General features: G+C 39.6%; 1 protein-coding gene across 1 annotated transcript; it reads left to right on the top strand.

The window, feature by feature from the left end:
* The first annotated feature begins 1,155 nt into the window (after positions 1–1,155).
* On the top strand, positions 1,156–17,192 carry LOC133749971 (vomeronasal type-2 receptor 116-like). The gene is made up of 6 exons (XM_062179339.1): positions 1,156–1,839; positions 3,626–4,378; positions 11,450–11,509; positions 13,270–13,497; positions 14,055–14,178; positions 16,279–17,192. Exons 1-6 carry the CDS (start codon positions 1,156–1,158, stop codon positions 17,190–17,192), a joined length of 2,763 nt encoding a protein of 920 aa, XP_062035323.1.
* Positions 17,193–20,567: the final 3,375 nt, after the last annotated feature.

The following is a 20,567-nucleotide window of genomic DNA, read 5'->3' as shown; positions in this document are numbered from 1 at the left end:
AGGATCAGCCTGTTATGGTCACTTCATGTGAATTGATTCGTATCCTTTGTGGTCTTTTGTGATGACATCTTGCAGTGCACCATGTTTTCCTGTTTTATCCATGCTGTGTCTTGCGGCAACATTTAGTATACTTTTCTCAAAATATCTTAATATCTAAGTCTGTCTTGGTGTCAGACACTCCTGTTTACTCAAAATTATACCTCTGCATGCCAGGTGCTGAAATAAAAAACAGACAACATTGTCTCAGGGACAAAAGAATTAAGCTAGTCAACTTTCAGCTGATAGCAAGTGCTACAAATAACCCAGGGTGAATGTGGTATGCCCTTCACAATGAAACATTATACTACGAAGCCAAATGTTTAAAAGAAAAAAGTTTATTCAATGGTTTTAATTTATCATTCATATAAATAGAGCTAAGCTATGGACACATGCCAGGAACACAATTTATTTGCCAGGTCAACTTCATTGTTCACAAGTTAGTACTCTATATTATCTGAAAACCTCCTTGGATTAAATGTGTACAAAAGGGTGATTTTTACCTAGAAGACACAGTTAAATTTCAAACTCCACATATAAGAACAACATGTACAACACTGTGTGACACAATAGAGAAATACCTTTCAACTATAAGTAAAGCACTGCCAATTACAAACTGTGTGAATATATATTGTAATATTGAGGAAAAGGACAAATTCTTAGTTATGCCCCAAATGGAAACATATGCAAGTGCAAAGAACTAAAGGAATGACTGGAGAAATATGTTGAGTCCCATGTAACTTATTACCAGAAAGGAATTTTCTTGGCATTCAAATTATGGAGGAAATGTAATAAATTAGAAAAATCTGAATTCCAAAGGAATGCATAGTGAGATAATAGGACATATACTGTTTTAGGTACGTAAAATAGGAAAGCCCTTCTTAAATTCTAAGAAATCAAATTTTCACTTAAGATACATAGAAAAATGGAGAGAAAAAGCAAATATAAAATATGAAATGATAATTCAATACAGAGAAAAATGAAAACTAAATGAATATCTCCAATTATCCACATAGTTTATGAATGAAATTCTTATGTTTTAAAGAAAACAAAAAGTTAAAGCTGACTTGAACAGAGTGAAATATTGTATTAGGAAATTGTAGCAAGGACCGGGGTCAAATGACCAAGGTGGACCTAGCCAAGGAGGAGAATGTTCTAAAATTTGGGACAACTGATGAGTCAGGTGGTATTCAGTCTACTGCAGAAATTACTGAAAACAGAAATGCTTGCTCCTGGGTGTTGTCCTTAGGTTGGGACACATCGAGGCTTTCCCAGAGGGTTTGTGAAGGTGAATGTGAGAACAGACATGGTTTGTTTCAGAGGAGTTCAAGGGCCATTCCACGATCTTCTAGAGCCCTTGGAACCTCACTCACACCTCCTCCATTTGCCACAGCTGAGGCACCACTGAGTGGAAGCCTGAGTCTTGCCCATTGCTGTTTCAGGGTGTGGCTGTGTTGTTGCTCTGAATTCCATGGTCTCACCCTTCTCCCTGGTGCTGCCCCTCTCTTTAGGTGGCTGTGGAAGAACTACCAATACGTGCTGGCCTTCCGCTTTGCCATCCAGGAGATCAATAAGGACCCCCAGATACTCCCCAACCTGACCCTTGGTTTCAAATTCTTCAATGCCTTTGCCAGTGAACAGTACACCTTATTAAACATAGCGTATTGGTTGTTTGGGGCCACTATGCCTTTCCTTAACTACACCTGCCATACACAAGGCAGACATGTTGCCATCATTGCTGGAACCACATCAGCATTGTCTGTTGAATTTGGAACACTTTTGGAGCTCTACAAAACCCCACAGGTAATGAGTTGTGAATCTGGAGAGCAATAGTTGAATATCCTCCAACACTATTCTCTCACCTCTGAAGAAAGGGAAATGGGGTCTCTCCCTATGGTACAAGACTGACCAAATGGAATTTCCTGGGGTGATTAATAGTGGAGGGAGAAGAAACAAAAGGAAATAGGAGGGAATGCTGAGAGCCTCCCCTCAGATCACTGTGTAGGGCCTGTGTATCCATCCGCCACCAGCTGGAAACATTGGTAAATACAGTTCCATACTGCATCAGAAATGTCCACAGCACACAGAGGTATCCTGTCCTAGTACAGCACTATCTCAGCAGGGATCCAAAGACCAAGCAATATTAGATGTGAAGATATAAAGACCTGCACATATGGTTTCTGTTTGGGCAAATCCAATGGCTATGTCAGTTCCAAAGCTTTCCAAGGCAGTTTTTTAGAATGATTGATTTATTTGAAAGCACAGAGGAATTGGGAAAGTTACACACCCCCCAAATTTGGAGACAGAAGGGGCAGGAGAAGGGAGAGAGGGAATGGGAGAGAGCGTTTATTCACAGGTTTACTCCATAAATGCCCACACTAGCCAGATCTGAGTCAGTAAGATGCCAGGAGTTAGGAACTGAATGCAGATCTCCCACTTAAGTGGCTGTGGTCAAGCACTTGTGCCATCTTCTGCTGCCTTTTCAGGCATGTTTCCTGGAAGGTGGATAAGAAGTGGTGTAGCCAAGCCTTGAACTGGATGGAGTTCTGAAATGGGATGCTGGTGTTACACGTTGGAACTTAACTCATCTGACCCAAACTGGCTAAACCCAGAATGCTGAGGCTCAATTCAAGTTAGACTGGAATTCACCTACTCCCTATGTCCAATCATCCCTTTTTCACAGGCACACAAATCAATTTCTTCACAGCATTCCCAGTGATAATTCTGCTTACTAGTCCTCATGTCAGAATGTTTTTCTTGCTGTTTTTATTTGAGGGCCAGAGAAACTCACACACACACACACACACAGAGAGAGAGAATTCCCATCTGCTGGTTCACTCACCAATACCTCCCATGATGTTGGACTACATCTGCCATAGGAGATGCATAGAGCCAGGAATGAAACCCATATGAATGGAATAAATCCAATTACTTTAGCTATAATTGTCTCCCAGAGTCTGCACTAGCAACTTAGAGATATTTCACCAGGGACCTGCTACACAAGCAAAATCAGGACATGTACCTGCCAAACATAGGTCACATGGTGATCAGAGGATTCTGGTTGGAAAAATTATTTTGCCCCAAATCAAAGAGGGTTGGTGACTGTATCCTTGGAGACAATGCAGGATTCCTGTGGTAATCAGTGCACTCCAGATACCAAGAGATCAACACAGTAGAGATTTCTGTCTCAGAGTTATCTACAATGGTGGCTGCTGGAGGAGGTGGCTCTGCTCCACCAGTCAGTCTGGGCAAGGATGTGGGAAAGACCACTGGCTGGGTGAAGCAGCATCCAGAGTTCCTTCTTCCTGAGTCCCCACTGCAGGACAGGAAGAGTTTACAGAAACTGACAGATTTTCTTTAAACCTACGAATGAGGAGTCACATTTATTAACCAAAAGCAATGGGCATGTGAAGCATGGTCTTCTCTGTGGCCAAGGTAGCAGGATTTGTTCATTCCTGCCATACACTTTGTCTTTACTCAGTAGTATACTGCACAAGGAATCCCTTGTTGAGAATTTGTTTTTCACTCACTTCCAAGAGAGAGAATCCACATCCCACAAAAGTTTGATTGCTTTTTTCTTTGCTTTCAGCTCACCTATGGCCCTTTTGATCCCATGCTAAATGATAAGGACCAGTTTCCCTCACTCTATCAGATGGCCTCCAGTGACAGCTCTTTGGGCCATGGAATGATCTCCTTGTTGCTGCATTTTGGCTGGACTTGGGTGGCGCTCTTTGTGTCTGATGACATGAAGGGAGAGCAGTTCCTTCAGTACTTTGAAGCAGAGATGCTCAAGAAAGGAGTCTGTGTGGCCTTTACAGTTAAGCTCCCTGTCACAAAGAAGTTGTATGGGGATAGTGATCTCACTTTCATGAGTAGCATCAGAGTTTCTTCTGCAAATGTGCATATACTCTATGGTGATGTAAGAGGTCTCATCAGTGTGGACATTTCAGTGCAGTCGTTTTTAACCATGGGGAAAGTGTGGATCATGACATCAAAGTGGGATCTTGTTATGTCTGAGACAAACCACATGCTGCACTCTTTGCATGGAGGCTTCTCATTTTCGCCCCACAAGGAAGAAATCCCTGGCCTCAAACATTTTCTCAAGATGGCAAAGCCTTCCCACTATCCAGAAGACTTTTACTTCAGTAAATTATGGCTTTTCCATCTGGACTGCTCACTTGCAGGATCATTTTGTGGACATATTGGAACCTGCTCACCAAATGCTTCCTTAGAGTTTCTTCCAGGACATATTGACCTGCTGACCATATCTGACTCCAGCTATTTAGTCTACAATGCTGTCTACACCATGGCCCACGTCCTCCATAAAATGATTTTGGAGAAAGTAGAAATGGAATCTTTAGGAGAAGCAGCCCAGCCCATGATTCTTCCCTGGCAGGTAAATCTCCCCTGGAACAGTACAGACACTACCCACTTGATCGAATCTAGAGATGCTTTATTGAGGTACAGCATATGACCCTGCTCTCATCACAAGGTCAACAGGATTACAATGGAAGATGTTTTTTTAAAAATATTTCTTTATTTGAGATGTAGAGTTACAGAGAGAGGGAGAGACAGAGAGAAAGGCCTTCCATCTGCTGGTTCCCTTTCCAAATAACTGCAATGGCTGGAGCTAGGCTGATCAAAACCAGGTGCCTAGATCTTTTTCTGGGTCTCCCACATGGGATCAGGAACCCAAGTATATGGACCTGGAACCTGGGATCTTTCCATTGGTTACAGCTATATCTGTGATTGTTGACTTTGGCTGGAGATTTCAGTCATTACAGATTTTGAATGTATACTATTAGAAAGTGTATCAGAAAATAGTATTTTTTTCCTTGGCATAACTAAGTCTTTCAAATTTTATTTATTTATTCAAAGGGCATGGATTTCATGTTTTTATATGTCAATTTAAGAAAATAAGAATACTTCCCACCCCTTCTCCCTCACTCCCACCCTTCATCCTCCTTCTTTTTTTATTTTAATTTTTGTGATAACATGCTTTCAGCTTACTTCATAATCATATGCTTAAACCTCTACAAAATGAGGAATTTAGCAAGTAATAAGTACATCACTTTCTCAGGACTTTAGTCTACATGGGCTATAAATAATAATCAAATCTCAGGACATCTATTTCACTCATTTATGTTTATATTTAAAAATGCATACAAACAATAAGTAAAATGAACATGTAATCAGATCTGTACTATTAAGTTTAGTCTCTGAACATTTTTTAGTTAATAATTCTCATCTTTATCAGAACCTATTATTTTAAAAGAAATTTTATTTATGTTATATAGGTTTCATGTATTTCATGTATACAATTTAGGAACATAGTGATAATTCCCCTCTTATCCTCTCTCCTGCTCACACTCCAACTCTGCCTCCTCCTCCCTCTCCCATTCCAACTCTTAATTTTTGCAAAGATCTATTTTCAGTTTACTTAATGATCATATAGTTAACCCTACACTAAGTAAAAGAGTTCAACAAATAGTATGAAGAAAAATCTTCTCTCTTCTTCAACAGAAGAGACAAGGGCTATAAACAATCATCGAATCTCAACATGTTTGTTTCACTCCAATACATTATATTTCAGGTACTGTATTAGTTACCTTGGATTAGAGAAAACATATGGTATCTATATTTTTGGGACTGGCTTATTTCACTAAGTATAATGGTTTCCAGTTGCATCGTTGCAAAAGGCAGGATTTTATTTTTTTACAGCTGAGTAGGATGCCATAGTGTATATATACCATGATTCCTTTATCCAGTCAACATCTGATGGACATCTGGGGTGAATCCATATCTTAGCTATTGAAAATTGTGCTGTAATGAACATGAGGGTACAGATAACTCCTTCAGGTGCTGAATTCATTTGGTTTGGATAAATTCCCAGGAGTGGGATTCCTGGATCATATAGTAGGTCTGTATTCAAGTTTTTTTTTTTAAATAGAAAGCTTTTATTTAATAAATATAAATTTTCAAAGTACAACTTGTGCATTGTAGTGGTTCTTCCCCCCATACCCACCCTCTCATTCCCAAACCATCTCACCACTTACTAGTGCTCCCATCCCATTCTTCACTGATTCATTTTTAATTATCTTTATATACAGAAGATCAACTCTATACAAAGCAAAGATTTCAACAGTTTGCACCCACACAAACACACAGAGTAAAAAGTACTCTTTGAAGACTAGTTTTACTGTTAATTCTCATAGTATAATACATTAAGGCCAGAGACCCCACATGAGGAACAAGTGCACAGTGATTGCTGTTGTTGATTTAACAATTTACAGTCTTATTTATGATGTCAGTGATCAACCGAGTCTCTTGTCATGAGCTGCCAAGGGTATGGATGCCTCTTGAGTTCACAAACTCTGACCTCATTTAGACAAGGCCATAGTCAAAGTGGAAATTCTCTTCTGCCTTCAGAGAAAGGTACCTCCTTTTTTGATGGCCCTCCTTTCCACTGGGATCTCACTAGCAAAGATAATTCATGAAGGTCATTTTTTTGCCTCAGTGACTTGGCTTTCCATGCCTGAATTGCTCTCCTGAGCTTTCTAGCCAGATCCGAATGCCTTAAGGGCTGATTCTGAGGCCAGAGTACTGTTTAGGACATTTGCCATTCTATGAGTCTGTTATGTGGCTTGCTTTCCATGTTGGATCGTTCTCTACTTGTTAATTCTATCAATTGTTATTAGCAGACATTTGGTCTTTGACACTTAATCCTATCTTTATGATCATTTATGAACTTAAACTGATCATTTTAACTAGTAATATAGCATTGGTACCTTCCAACTTAGTGAGATTTGGAGTCCCACGGCAAGTATTTAGCTTTACCCTTAGGGGTAACTCCAAGGAATGTGTGCTGAAATGTCCATCTCCCCTCTCTCTTATTCCCATTCCTATTTTAAAGAGGGATTACTTTTTAATTGGATTTAACCACCTAAGAATAAATTTGTGTTAAGTAAAGGGTTCAACAAATGGTATTAAGAAGAAAAATAAAATACTAAAAAGAATAAAATAGTAAGCTGTTCCTTGACAGTCATGACAATGGCTGATTAAGTCATTTCATCTTATAGTATCAGTTTCACTCCTACAGATTTCCTTTTAGGTGTTCAGTTAGTTGTCACAGGTCTGGGAGAACCTATGATATTTGTACCTTTGGGACTGGCTTATTTCATTCAGCCTGGTGTTTTACAGATTCCTCCATTTTCTTGCAAATTACTGGATTTCACTTTTATTTTTTTTACCACTCTTAGTATTCTATAGAGTACATATCCAATACTTTTATCCAGTCTTCTGTTGATGGGCAATTAGGTTGATCCTAAGTCTTAGCTGTTGTTAATTGAGCTGCAATAAACCTTGTGGTACAGATAGCTCTTTTCTTTGCCAATTTAATTTCTCTTGGGTAAATTTTGAGTAATAGGATGGCTGGGTGATTGTGTAGAGCTATATTCGGTTATATTCAGAGTGAGAGAGAGTGAGAGCGAGAGAGAGAGAGATGATCTTCCATCCAAAGGTTTGCTCCCCAATTGGCCACAAAGCTAGAGCAGCACCGATTCCAAGCCAGGAACTAGGAGCCTCTTCTGGGTCTCTGACATGGGTGCAGGAGTCCAAAGACTTAGACCATCTTCTACTGCTTTCCCAGGCCATAGCAGAGAGCTGGATCAGAAGTGGAGGAGCTAGTCTCCAACCGGCACCCATATGGGATGCTGGTGCTTTAGGCCAGTGCGTTAGCCTGCCCGTGCCACAGCGCTGGCCCCCATAGTGACTTTTCCAGTTTGCATTCTCATCAACAGTGCATTAGTGTGCCTTTTCCCTCATATTCTCACCAGCAAGTGTTGTTCATTTATTTCTCCATGAAAGCCATTCTAAATGGGGTGAGGTGAAACCTCATTGTGTTTTTGATTTGCATTTCCCTGATGGCTAGTGATCCTGAACATTTTTTCATATGTCTGTTGGCTTTTTTGATTTCCTCTTTTGAAAAATGTCTGTTTAGGTCCTTGGCCCATGTCTTAAGTGGATTGTTGTTTTGTTGTGGTGGAGTTTGTTTATCTCTTTGTAGATTCTGGTTATTAATTCTTTATTGGTTACATAGTTTGCAAATATTTTTTCCCATTCTATTGGTTGCCTCTTCAGTTTCATGACTGTTTTTTTTTTGCATTACATAAACTTCTCAATTTGATGTAATCCCATTTGTTAATTTTGGCTTTGACTGCCTGTGCTTCTGGGGTCTTTTCCAAGAAGTCTTGGCCTGTGCCTATGTCTTTCCAAGTTTTTCCAAACTTCTCTAATAATTTGATGGTGTCAGGTCATAGATTTAGATCATTAATCCATGTTGGGTGGATTTTTGTGTAAGGTGTAAAGTGTGGAAATCCAGTTTTCCCAGCACTGTTTGTTGAATAGACTCACCTTGCTCCTGGAATTGGTTTTAGCTCCTTGATCAAATATAAGTTGGGGGGCTGGTGCTGTGGTGCAGTGGGTTGAAGCCCTAACCTGAAGCACTGGCACCTCATATGGGCACTGGCTCTAGTCTCAGCTGCTCCTCTTCTGAACCAGCTCTCTGCTAGGTCCTGGGATAGTACTAGAAGATGGCTCAAGTCTTTGGGCCATGGCCTGTATATTGGAGACCTGGAAGAAGCTTCTGGCTCCGGATCGGTGCCGCTCTGGCAGTTGCGGCCATCTAGGGAGTAGACCAGAAGATGGAAGACCTCTCTCTCTTGTCTCTGACTCTCTCTGTAACTATGTATTTCATATAAATTAAACAAATCTTATAGAATATAAGTTTGTTATAGATGTTTGGATTGATTTCTGGTGTTTCTATTCTGTTCCGTTGGTCTATCCATCTGTTTTTGTACCAGTACTAGGCGATTTTTATTATAAATGCCCTGTGGTATGTCTTGAATCTGTTATTGGGATGCCTCTAGCTCTGTTTTTGTCGTATGAGATTGTTTTAGCTATTTGAGGTCTCCTGTGTCTCCATATGAATTTCAGCATTTTTTCCAAATCTGAGAAGAACATCTTTGGTATTTTGATTGGTGTCACATTGAATCTGTAAATTGCTTTTGGAAGAATGGACGTTTTGATGATATTGATGATTCCAATCCACAACCTTGGAAAATTTCTTCATTTTTTGGTATCGTCTTCTATTTCTTTCATTAAAGTTCTGTAATTCTCATCATAGAGTTCTTTGACATCCTCAGTTAAGTTTACTCCAAGATATTTGATTTTTTGTAGCTATTGTGAGTGGGATTGATCTTAGAATTTCTTTCTCAGCTGTGGCATTGCCTGTGTATACAAAGGCTCTTCATTTTTGTGCATAGTTTTTTTTTATCTTGGTACTTTGCCAAAGTCTTCTATGAGTTCCAATAGTCTGTTAGTAGTAGAGTTCTTTGGATCCTCTAAATAAAGGATCATATCTGCAAAGAGGGATAGTTTGAGTTCTTCCTTCCCACTTTGCATCCATTTGATGTGTTTTTTTGCCTAATGGCTCTGGCTAAAACTTCTAGTACTGTATGAAATAGCAGTGGTGAGAGTGGGCATCCCTGTCTGGTAACAGATCTCAGCAGAAATGCTTCCAACTTTTCCCCATTCAATAGGATGTTGGCCGTGGGTTTTTCATATATTGCTTTGATTGCATTGAGGAATGTTCCTTCCATACCCAGTTTGCTTAGAGTTTTCATCATGAAAGGGTGTTGAATTTTATCAAATGCTTTCTCTGCATCTATTGAGATAATCATATGGTTTTTCTCCTGCAGTCTGTTAATGTGGTGTATCGCGTTGATTGTTTTGCGAACATTGAACCATCCCTGCATACCAGGGATAAATCCCACTTGATCTGGGTGGATGATCTTTCTGATGCGTTGTTGCATTCTATTGGCCAGAATTTTTTTTTTTTTTTGACAGGCAGAGTGGACAGTGAGAGAGAGAGACAGAGAGAAAGGTCTTCCTTTTGCCGTTGGTTCACCCTCCAATGGCCGCCGTGGTAGCGCGCTGCGGCCGGCGCACCGCGCTGTTCTGATGGCAGGAGCCAGGTGCTTCTCCTGGTCTCCCATGGGGTGCAGGACCCAAACACTTGGGCCATCCTCCACTGCACTCCCTAGCCACAGCAGAGAGCTGGCCTGGAAGAGGGGCAACCGGGACAGGATCGGTGCCCCGACCGGGACTAGAACCCGGTGTGCCGGCGCCGCAAGGCGGAGGATTAGCCTGTTGAGCCACGGCGCCGGCCTATTGGCCAGAATTTTATTGAGGATTTTTGCATCTATGTTCATCAGGGATATTGGTCTGTAATTCTCTTTCAATGCTGCATCTTTTTCCGGCTTAGGAATTAAGGTGATGCTGGCTTCATAGAAAGAATTTGGGAGGATCCCTCTGTTTCAATTGTTTTGAATAGCTTGGGAAGGATTGGAGTTGATTATTTACATTTCTGTTAGAATTCAGCAGTGAATGCAACTGGTCCTGAGCTTTTCTTTGTTGGGAGGGCCTTTATTACTGATTCAATTTCTGTCTTGGTTATGTGTCTGTTTAGGTTTTCTATGTCTTCCTGGTTCAATTTAGGTAGGTCATATGTGTCCAGGAATCTATCCATTTCTGCTAGATTTTCCAGTTTGCTGGCATCAACTCTTTGCAGTAATTTCATCTGCCTCTTTTAATTTCTATGCTGTCTGTTGTTACATTCCCTTTTTCATCTCTGTTTTTATTGATTTGTCTCTTCTCTCTCCTTTTTTTTGGTTAGTTGGGACAATGGTTTGTCAATTTTGTTTATTTTTTTAAAAATACCTCTTCGTATTGCCCATCTTTGGTAATGTTTTTTAGATTCAAATTTGTTGATTTCTTCTCCAATTTTAATTATAGATTTTGTTGCTGGTGGATTTCTTAAGAGAGCCATTCTAACAAGTGTGAAGTGTAATGTCATTGTGGTTTTTTATTTGCATTTCCCTGATGGCTAGTGATCCTGAGCATATTTTAAATTGTCGGCAATTTGAATTTCCTCTTTTGAAAAATTCCTATTCAAGTCCTTTTCCCATTTCTTTCATAACGGGGTTGTAATTTTTTGTTGTTAAATTTCTTAAGCTCTTTATAGACACTGCATGTTAACCTTTTATCAGTTGCATAGGTTGCAAATGCTTTCTTCCATCTGTTGATTGCCTCTCCATTTTGCTGAGTGTTTCCTTTGGAGTGCATTAGCTTTTCAGCTTGATGTAATCTCATTTGTTAATCTTAGCTTTGATTGCCTGTGCTTCTGGGGTCTTTCCAAGAGTTTTTGCCTATGCCAAAGTCTTGCAGAATTTCCCCAATGCTCTCTAGTAATTTGATGGTATTGAGTCATAGATTTAGGTCTTTGATCCATTTTGAGTGTGTTTTTGTGTAAGTTGTAAGGTACGGGTCTAATTTTACACTTCTGCAAGAGGAGATCCAGTTTCCCCAGCACAATTTGTTGAGGAGATTGTGCCTTCTTCAGGGATGTATTTTAGTTCTTTTGTCAAACATAAGTTGGTTGTAGATGTATGGATCGATTTCTGGAGTTAAGAGCCCATTACTTTTATTCTGTTCTGTTTGTTGACTTACTTTTTCAGGGATTTCTGTTGAACTTCAACTGATATGTTATGCAGGACAAAGTGCTTTAAAAATTCAAATGCAACTCATGAAAAAACAAAGATAAACAAATTGGTCAAATTTTTTTGAAATTATGCAAAAACAAGAATATATGGACATATTGAATAGTAGCTATTACATTTGTATTCCTGTATACACTGTGGCTCATGTGTATACATGTGTATACATTTTTTGAAAGTAGAAATAAATTCTACTTAATATCCTAAGATGACTCTGGGAAATGCAGTGTGTTACAAAATCTGCAGGAATCAGCAAGCAGAAATTGTGGTCTTATTTCTTATATATGAAACTACTGAGGATGCACGTTAGCACAGGATATGCCCTCTGTGTTACAGATGGGTTTGCCTGGATTTTCATCACAGCTTGTTAGGAAGTTCTGTTTGCATGTAAAAAGTACAAATAGGTGAATAAATTTGTTGAACAAATAGGTTTGTTATGTAGAAGACAAATATGTATATGTAAAAATTAACATCAGAAAGTTTACTTCATAATCTATCTTCTATTTTACTTATAGGAGTGTTTTATTTTTATTTGTGATTAGATTCAAGCTTTAGAAAAGTAAATGGAATTACCAAGAAGTCTTCCACAGAGATAACTATGGATTATTTGGAAAACTGCAAATTATTTAAGAATTAATTGGTAGTTATTTAAATATAAAAACTTAGTTTTATTCTGTAGCAGGTGTTTTACCCAAAAGGTCAAGGGTTAACATATACTATCAGTAACCTCAGGACCATCAGTATATTTGAAATTTTGTTTTTGGCCATACAGTCCTACCTGAAATGTCAAAGATAATCACACTTACCATGAAAAGTGACCCAAAATATTTAGAGAAAAAACACTCATGTATCATTGTCAAGCTCTGTTAAGATGTAAATAATACATATATCTATGTATCATTGCATATTTAGAAGACATACACACAATTTTATAAATATGGATCTCAGTGCTAAGAGTACTCTTCAGTCAGTTCATGGAAAATATATACTAAACTGATCTTCTGTATACAAAGAGAATTGAAAATGAATCTTTACATGAATGGAAGGGGAAAGGGAGCGGGAGGGGGGAGGGTTGCGGGCGGAAGGGAAGTTATGGGAGGGGGGAAGCCATTGAAACCCATAAGCTATACTTTGGAAATTTATATTCATTAAATAAAAGTTTAATAAAAAAAAAGAAATTAGCATACATGGATATATGATTTTTCAATCAAAATAACTGGTATTTCATTCTGTTTTTGAACCTTATGAAGACCCTGTGTATGCACATACCTGTGACATCTCACAACTGTCAAGGTATTTACAAGATCAACCATGTTGTACTCAATTGCTTATATTAGGGTTAGCTTCCATAAATCTCCACCTAAACATTCATGGCTGCAGCAGAGCCTTGCAATAGTTCCCCTCTGAACCCTACAAACTACATTTTTTCTGACTGGATACAACCATTCTACTTTTATTTTTTGGGAGGGTTCAAATGTTCTCTTCACTAGAAGTTGTTGACGATCCAAAGAGTTAAACCTTGAACATAGAGAGAAGGGTAGAAAATGCTTATTCAGTGACTATATATCTCCCTCTAATTTGAAAGCTCTCCCTGTTTCCACTTATTTCTGTTCTCCAGCTTCATCCAATCCTGAGAAAAATCCAGTTTACAAACCGTGCTGGAGATGATGTGTCTTTCCATGAAACAAGACACCATGTAGTGCACTATGATATTCAGAACATTGTAAATTTTCCTGCTGGATTTCGTTTGATGGTTAAAATTGGAGAATTTTCCTCTAAGAGTCCACATGACCAAGATTTGCTTATCAATGAAGACATTATAGAATGGCCTGTTGGATTCAAAAAGGTGCAGTTCTCTTTTTATATTGGAAAACTACAGAGAGATCTGAGTAGAGTCTTGGGAGATTAAGTGTGAAGTAGCCATGTGATTCCCATTTCCCATCTTGGCACTTAACTATATGGTGTTCCTCACACGTATCCTGAGCTAACACCTATCAGAAGAGCATGAGTGCATAGCCTAACATTTTCAATTCTGCCATAATTATTGATGTAACAGTTGAGATAAACTAGAAAAAGTTAATGAATAGAGACAGAGACACAAATATAGATATACAGATCTTTAATATATCTCTCTATATATTCTCAACTCTTTAATCTCATAAGTCACAACCCTTGTTATTTTTAAAAATTTTTTAAAAATTTTTTCTTTGAATGGCAGAGTTAGAGAGAGGAGAGAAGGCGGGGAGATATCTTCTGTCTGCTGGTTTATTCCCCAAATGGACAACAGGCAGGGCTGGGCCTTCACTAAGGTCAGTGTTATGCTGTAAGGAGGGAACTATTGACACCCATTATAATGGCTGATAATGTGGCAAACCATGATCAGTGCTTTTCTTTTTCCTTCAGACTCCTCAATCTGTGTGTAGCCAGAGCTGTGGTCCAGGATTTCGGAAAATGTCACAGGAAGGAAGACCTGTCTGTTGCTATACTTGTGTTTTTTGTCCAGAGAGAGATGTTTCCAATCAGACAGGTAGAACATACAGAATTTCAGGTTGACAGCTTTACTGTCCTAATTATTTCTCAATAAAACAGAAACCAAAGAGATTGTAGTGACCTCATACTGCACCATTGTTCTCAATGCCAGCATATACTCATTCATTCCGTATATCCATGCATGATTATTATGCAACTTCTTTATGTGTAAGCTGTTGTCTAGTGATATTCCTTCTAAAATATATCTGAAAGTGCTAGATAAGACAGTATTCACCTGGTGAATATATGAAGAATGAGTATCTCCAGATAAAAATTGCCAGGGAGAATTATTTTAAAATGTTGCTGAATATTTTATGGTTGAATAAGTACCACCTGAAAAATTTTTCTAATACCTTTATGATAAAGATAGCCAAATCAATACCATTTTCTGTATTTAACTGAAGTGCCATTGAAGCAGAGAAATACCCGTTCGTTGACTTGTTTTTTGTGTGATGGCACAAAAGAGTTCTTTCGTGAGGGACAATGTGGTGTGCAGAGCTCAAAGTATCCCCTTCCTTCCATGAGGCAGAAGGGTAACAGGCCATTATTTCAGGTGAAATTGGAAAGTTTCAAAAATATAATTTCTCCTTGAAAATTTTGTTGAAAATATCAGTTATACCCAAATGACTTAAAGTCAAACACCTCCATAAAAGCCAAATGTTTTTGATTTGATAAAATGAATTTCACCTTTTGCATTGAATAACTGACAAAAAGTGTCCCAGAGATATGAAAATGTAAAACAAGGAAAGACTTGTTTTACCAGATATCAAATAGTACACAATGAAGAAATGCTAGGTATTGATTGTTATAAGGATTTCATAGGCATTTTGCATTTTTATTTCTCTGCAAGAGAAGAAAAGCTTTAAAGTTGATTATCCTAGGCAAATGTTCTCAGCCATGATGATGCAGGATTTAACATGAGAAAGACTGGGAACAGTAGGGAGAGGAGTTCAGAAGAATACATGTGGACATCACTGTGCCACAGGATGAGCCACCCTAACCACCCATTTGCTGAATGAGTTTGAATGAGTTTGTTCCCATTTGTAGATGAGAATTCTCCCTGAGTCTGGAATGCAGAAACTTGCTGTGGTGTGGCCTCATATTTTTAATAAAACTTTTATTTAATAAATATAAATTTTGAAAGTACAACTTTTGGATTCTAGCAGTCCCCCCCCCGCCCGCAACTACCACCCCATGCACAAACCATCGCATTTCCTACTCCCTCTCCCATCCCATTCTTCATCGATTCATTTTTAATTGTCTTTATATTCAGAAGATCAAGTTAGTATAAACTAACTAAAGATTTCAACCGATTGCACCCACACGGACACACAAATTTTAAAGTACTGCTTGAAGATTAATTTTACCGTGAATTATCATAGTAGAACACATTAGGACAGAGATCCTACATGGGGAGTAAGTGCACAGTGACTCCTGTTGTTGATTTAATAATTGACACTCTTATTTATAACATCAGTGATCAACCGAGACTCTTGTCATGAGCTTCCACGGCTATGGAAGCCTCTTGAGTTCACAAACTCTGACCTTATATAGACAAGGCCATAGTCAAAATGGAAGTGCCTCCTTTTAGAGAAAGGTACCTAATACTTTGATGGCCCGTTCTGCTGGAATCTCACTCACAGAGATCTTTCATTTAGGTCATTTTTTGCCATAGTGTCTTGGCTTTCCATGCCTGAGAAACTCTCATGGGCTTTTTATTCAGATCTCAATGCCTTAAGGGCTGATTCTGAGGCCAGATTGCTGTTTATTGCTGTTTATAGCATTTGCCATTCTATGAGTCTGCTATGTATCCCACTTCCCATATTGGATCGTTCTCTCCTGTTTAATTCTATCAATTATTATTAGCAGATGATGGTCCTTTTTATGTGTTCCCTTTGACATTTCATCTTATCTTTATGATCAATTATGAAGTTAAACTGATCACTTTAACTGGTAAGATGGCATTGGTATCTGGGTGTGGCCTCATATTACATCAGAGTATTGTATACTCACAATGGCATTGCAAAGTGACCATTTTTCCCAACAGGGAACAATTCAGAATTTCAGCAATGGAAACTCAGCCTTTCTTCTTCCACAGATGCAGAACAGTGTATCCAGTGTGCAGAGCATGAGTATCCAAACATGGAGAGAAGTCGCTGCCTCCCCAAGCTAATGACCTTCTTAGCCTTTGAGGATGTCCTGGGTATGGCTCTGGTTTGTATGGCTCTGTGCTGCTCTGTAACCACAGCTGCAGTTTTGGGGGTCTTTGTGAAGCACCGAGACACTCCCATCGTCAAGGCTAATAACCGGTCTCTCAGCTACATCCTGCTCATTGCCCTCCTCCTGTGCTTCCTCTGTTCCTTACTCTTCATTGGCCGTCCCAACACAGCCACATGCCTCCTCCAGCAAATAACATTTGGCCTTGTGTTCACAGTGGCTATTTCTGCTGTGCTGGCCAAGACCATCACTGTGATTCTGGCCTTCAAGGTTACAAAACCTGGAAGAACAATGAGGCGATTGCTTGTATCAGGAGCTACTAACTTCATCATTCCCATCTGCTCCTTGATCCAACTGACTTTCTGTGGCATCTGGTTGGGAATCTCTCCTCCCTTTATTGAGTTAGATGCATATTCTGAGCATGGCCACATCATCCTGGTGTGCAACAAGGGCTCAGTCACTGCCTTCTACTGTGTCCTGGGCTACCTGGGTACCTTGGCCCTGGCGAGCTTCACTGTGGCTTTCCTAGCCAGGAACCTGCCTGACACATTCAATGAAGCCAAGTTCCTGACGTTCAGCATGCTGGTGTTCTGCAGTGTCTGGGTGACCTTCCTGCCTGTCTACCACAGCACCAAGGGGAAGGTCATGGTGGCTGTGGAGGTCTTCTCCATCTTGGCCTCCAGTGTGGGACTCCTAGGGTGCATTTTTGCCCCCAAGTGCTACATTATTCTTATAAGGCCTGAAAAGAATTCTCTGAAAGGCTTAAAGAAAAGAGCAAGTTCTAAGGGATTCTAATATTTTTCTTGTTTTGTTGTCACATTTTCAGAGTTTGGTACCAAAAACCAAACTGATGTAACATTCCATATATATAAAATAACTAAAATCAAGTTTTCCATCGAAAATTACTTCTAGGTAGGACATTTAGCCCAGCATAGTCTATGGGATCAGTTTCTGGCTCTGACACCTGGCCTGTACTTTTGACTCAGGGGACCCTGGAAGGAAGTGGTGATGGGTTATGGACCTTGGTTCTGTCCACCCATATGAAAATCCAGGTTTGACTCCTTATTTTTAGCTCTAGCCACAGCCTAGGCATATGCATTTGGGGTGTAGGAGTATGAGGTATAAGAGGTCTCTATGCCTCAGTAGTCACCAATGTTCTGACAGCCAATAGCATACTGAATGGAGAGAAGCTGAAAGCATTTTCCCTCAGATCTTGAACAAGATAGGCATGTCTACTTTCACCATTCTTATTCAGTATACAACATGAAGTGTTGGCAGGAGCAATTAGGGAGGAGAAAGAAATAAATGGCATCAAAATTGGAAAGGAGGGGGCCAGTGCTGTGGCATAGTAGGTAAAGCCACCCCCTGCAGTGCTGGCATTCCCATATGGCACTGGTTTGAGATCTGGCTGCTCCTCTTCCTATCCTCCTCCCTGCTATTGCCTGGGAAAGCAGTGGAAGATGGCCTAAGTTGTTGGGCCCCTGCACCCATGTGGGCGACTTGGAAGAAGCTCCTGGCTCCTGTCTTCAGACTGGTGCATCTCTGGTCATTGATGCCGTTTGGGAAGTGAACCAGCAGGTGGAAGATCTTTCTCTCTCTGACTCCCCTTCTCTCTTTGTGTGACTCTGACTTTAAAATAAATAAATAAATCTTGGGGCCGGCACTGTGGCTCAGTAGGTTAACACTCTGGCCTGAAGCGCTGGCATCCCATATGGGCACCTGTTTGAGTCCAGCTGTTCTACTTCCTATACAGCTCTCTGCTATGGCTTGGGAAAGCAGTAGAAGTGCTTGGGCCCCTGCACCTATATGTGAGACCCAGAAGAAGATCCTGGCTTCTGGCTTCGGATAGGCACAACTCTGACCATTTCAGTCAACTGGGGAGTGAACCATCAAGTGGGAGACCCCCTTGGCCCCCACCTCTCCTCTCTCTGTGTAACTCTGACTTTCAAATAAATTAAGTACATCTTTAAAATAAATAAATAAATAAATGAAACTTTAAAAATTAGAAAAGAGGAGGTCAAACTATTTGTTTGAAAATGACATTACATTGTACATGGAAAATCCTAAATGCTCACCAGAAAGCTAAAGAACTGATAAACCGATTCAGTAAAGTTGCAGGTTACAAATAAACACCAAAAAGCCCATGGGCTTTTTAATACACTAACGATGAGCTCATCAATATAGAAATCAAGAAAGAAATCTCATTCATAATACCCACAAAACAATCAAATACTTCATAATAAATTTAACCAAAAAATGCAAGATCTCTACAATAAAAGTTATTAAACATTGTTGAAATAAATCATCAAGGACACAAAAATATGGAAAGATATTCCTTGTTCATGAAATCAGTATCTTTAAAATATCTATAGTAACTAAATAAAGCTACACATTCTGTACAAAACCTGCCAAAGTACTAAGGGCATTCTTCACAGAGGTAGAATGGGTAACCTTAAAATCCATATGGAATCGCAAAAGATCCAGAATAGCCAAAATGATCTTGAAGAAAAAATCAAGTTTGAGGCATCACAATACTTGACTTCAAAGCATATTACAAAGATATAGTAATTAAATCATCATGGTACTAGCATGAAAACTGACACATAGAAAAATAGAGAAAAAAAGGGTCTAGAAATTGATCAATGAATATACAACAAACTGAATTTTGACAGAAGTTTTCAAACCACACATTGTTGAGAAGATAATCTATTCAATAAATGGTGCTGGCAAAATTGGATGTATGTGTGCAAAAGAATGAACCAGATCCTTACTTCTCACCATATGTAAAAATCAACTCAAGATGGATCAAAGACCCAAGTTGAAGACCTGAGAGTATAGAGTTGCTGGAAGAAAATCAGGGTAAGCATCTTGAGACATTGGGTTAGGTGACGACTTTTTGGATAAAAACCCCTAAATCATAGGCAACAAAAGAAGAACTAGAGAAATGGGATTGCTATAAACTCCGAAGCTTCTGTACAGCAAAGAATACAATCAATAGAGTGAAGAGACATTCAACAGAATGGGAAATATTTTTTAATTTTACTTAAGTTATGCAAGTTTCATGTGTTTCATATATACATATTTAGGAACAAAGTGATACTTCTCCTTGTACCCTCCTTCATGCATACACTCCAACACTTCTTCCTCCCTCTCCCATTCCTACTTCTTTTTTTTTTAATTTTTGACAGGCAGAGTGGACAGTGAGAGAGAGACAGAGAGAAAGGTCTTCCTTTTGCCGTTGGTTCACCCTCCAATGGCCGCCGCGGTAGCGCGCTGCGGCCGGCGCACCGCACTGTTCCGATGGCAGGAGCCAGGTGCTTATCCTGGTCTCCCATGGGGTGCAGAGCCCAAACACTTGGGCCATCCTCCACTGCACTCCCTGGCCACAGCAGAGAGCTGGCCTGGAAGAGGGGCAACCGGGACAGGATCGGTGCCCCGACCGGGACTAGAACCCGGTGTGCCGGCGCCGCAAGGCGGAGGATTAGCCTGTTGAGCCACGGCGCCGGCCCCATTCCTACTTCTAATTTTTACAAATATCTATTTTCAATGTACTTAGTGATCATATAGTTAACCCTACACTAAGTAAAAGCGTTCAACAAATTGTGTGAAACAATAACCACTCTTCTGCCACAGAAGAGACAAAGACTGTAAACGATCATTGAACATCAAAATATACATTTTACCCCAATACATTATATTTCAGGTACTGTATTAGTTATCTTGGGTCAGAGAAAACATGATATCTGTCTTTTTGGGACTGGCTTATTTCACTAAGTATAATGCTTTCCAATTGCTTCCACCTTGTTGCAAAAGACAGGATTTCCTTTTTTAACAGCTGAGTAGTACTCCATAGTGTATATATACTATAATTTCTTTATGCAGTCAACAGTTGATGGACACAGAACTTGATTACATATCTTAGCTATTGAGAATTGTGATGCAATGAACATGAGGGTATAGATAACTCTTTCAGGTGCTGATTTCTTTTGGTTTGGGTAAATTCCCAGGAGTGGGATGGCTGGATCATATGCTAGGTCTATATTCAGATGTCTGAGGTATCTCTATTATTTTCCACAATGGCTGCACCAATTTACACTCCCATTGACAGTGGATTAGTGTACCCTTTCAACCACATCCTTGCCAGCATTTGTTGTTTGTTGATTTCTGTAA

This window comes from Lepus europaeus, chromosome 20 (genome assembly GCF_033115175.1).
Source record: "Lepus europaeus isolate LE1 chromosome 20, mLepTim1.pri, whole genome shotgun sequence".
Taxonomy (NCBI): domain Eukaryota; kingdom Metazoa; phylum Chordata; class Mammalia; order Lagomorpha; family Leporidae; genus Lepus; species Lepus europaeus.
This window is presented reverse-complemented; position numbering and strand designations above follow the sequence as displayed.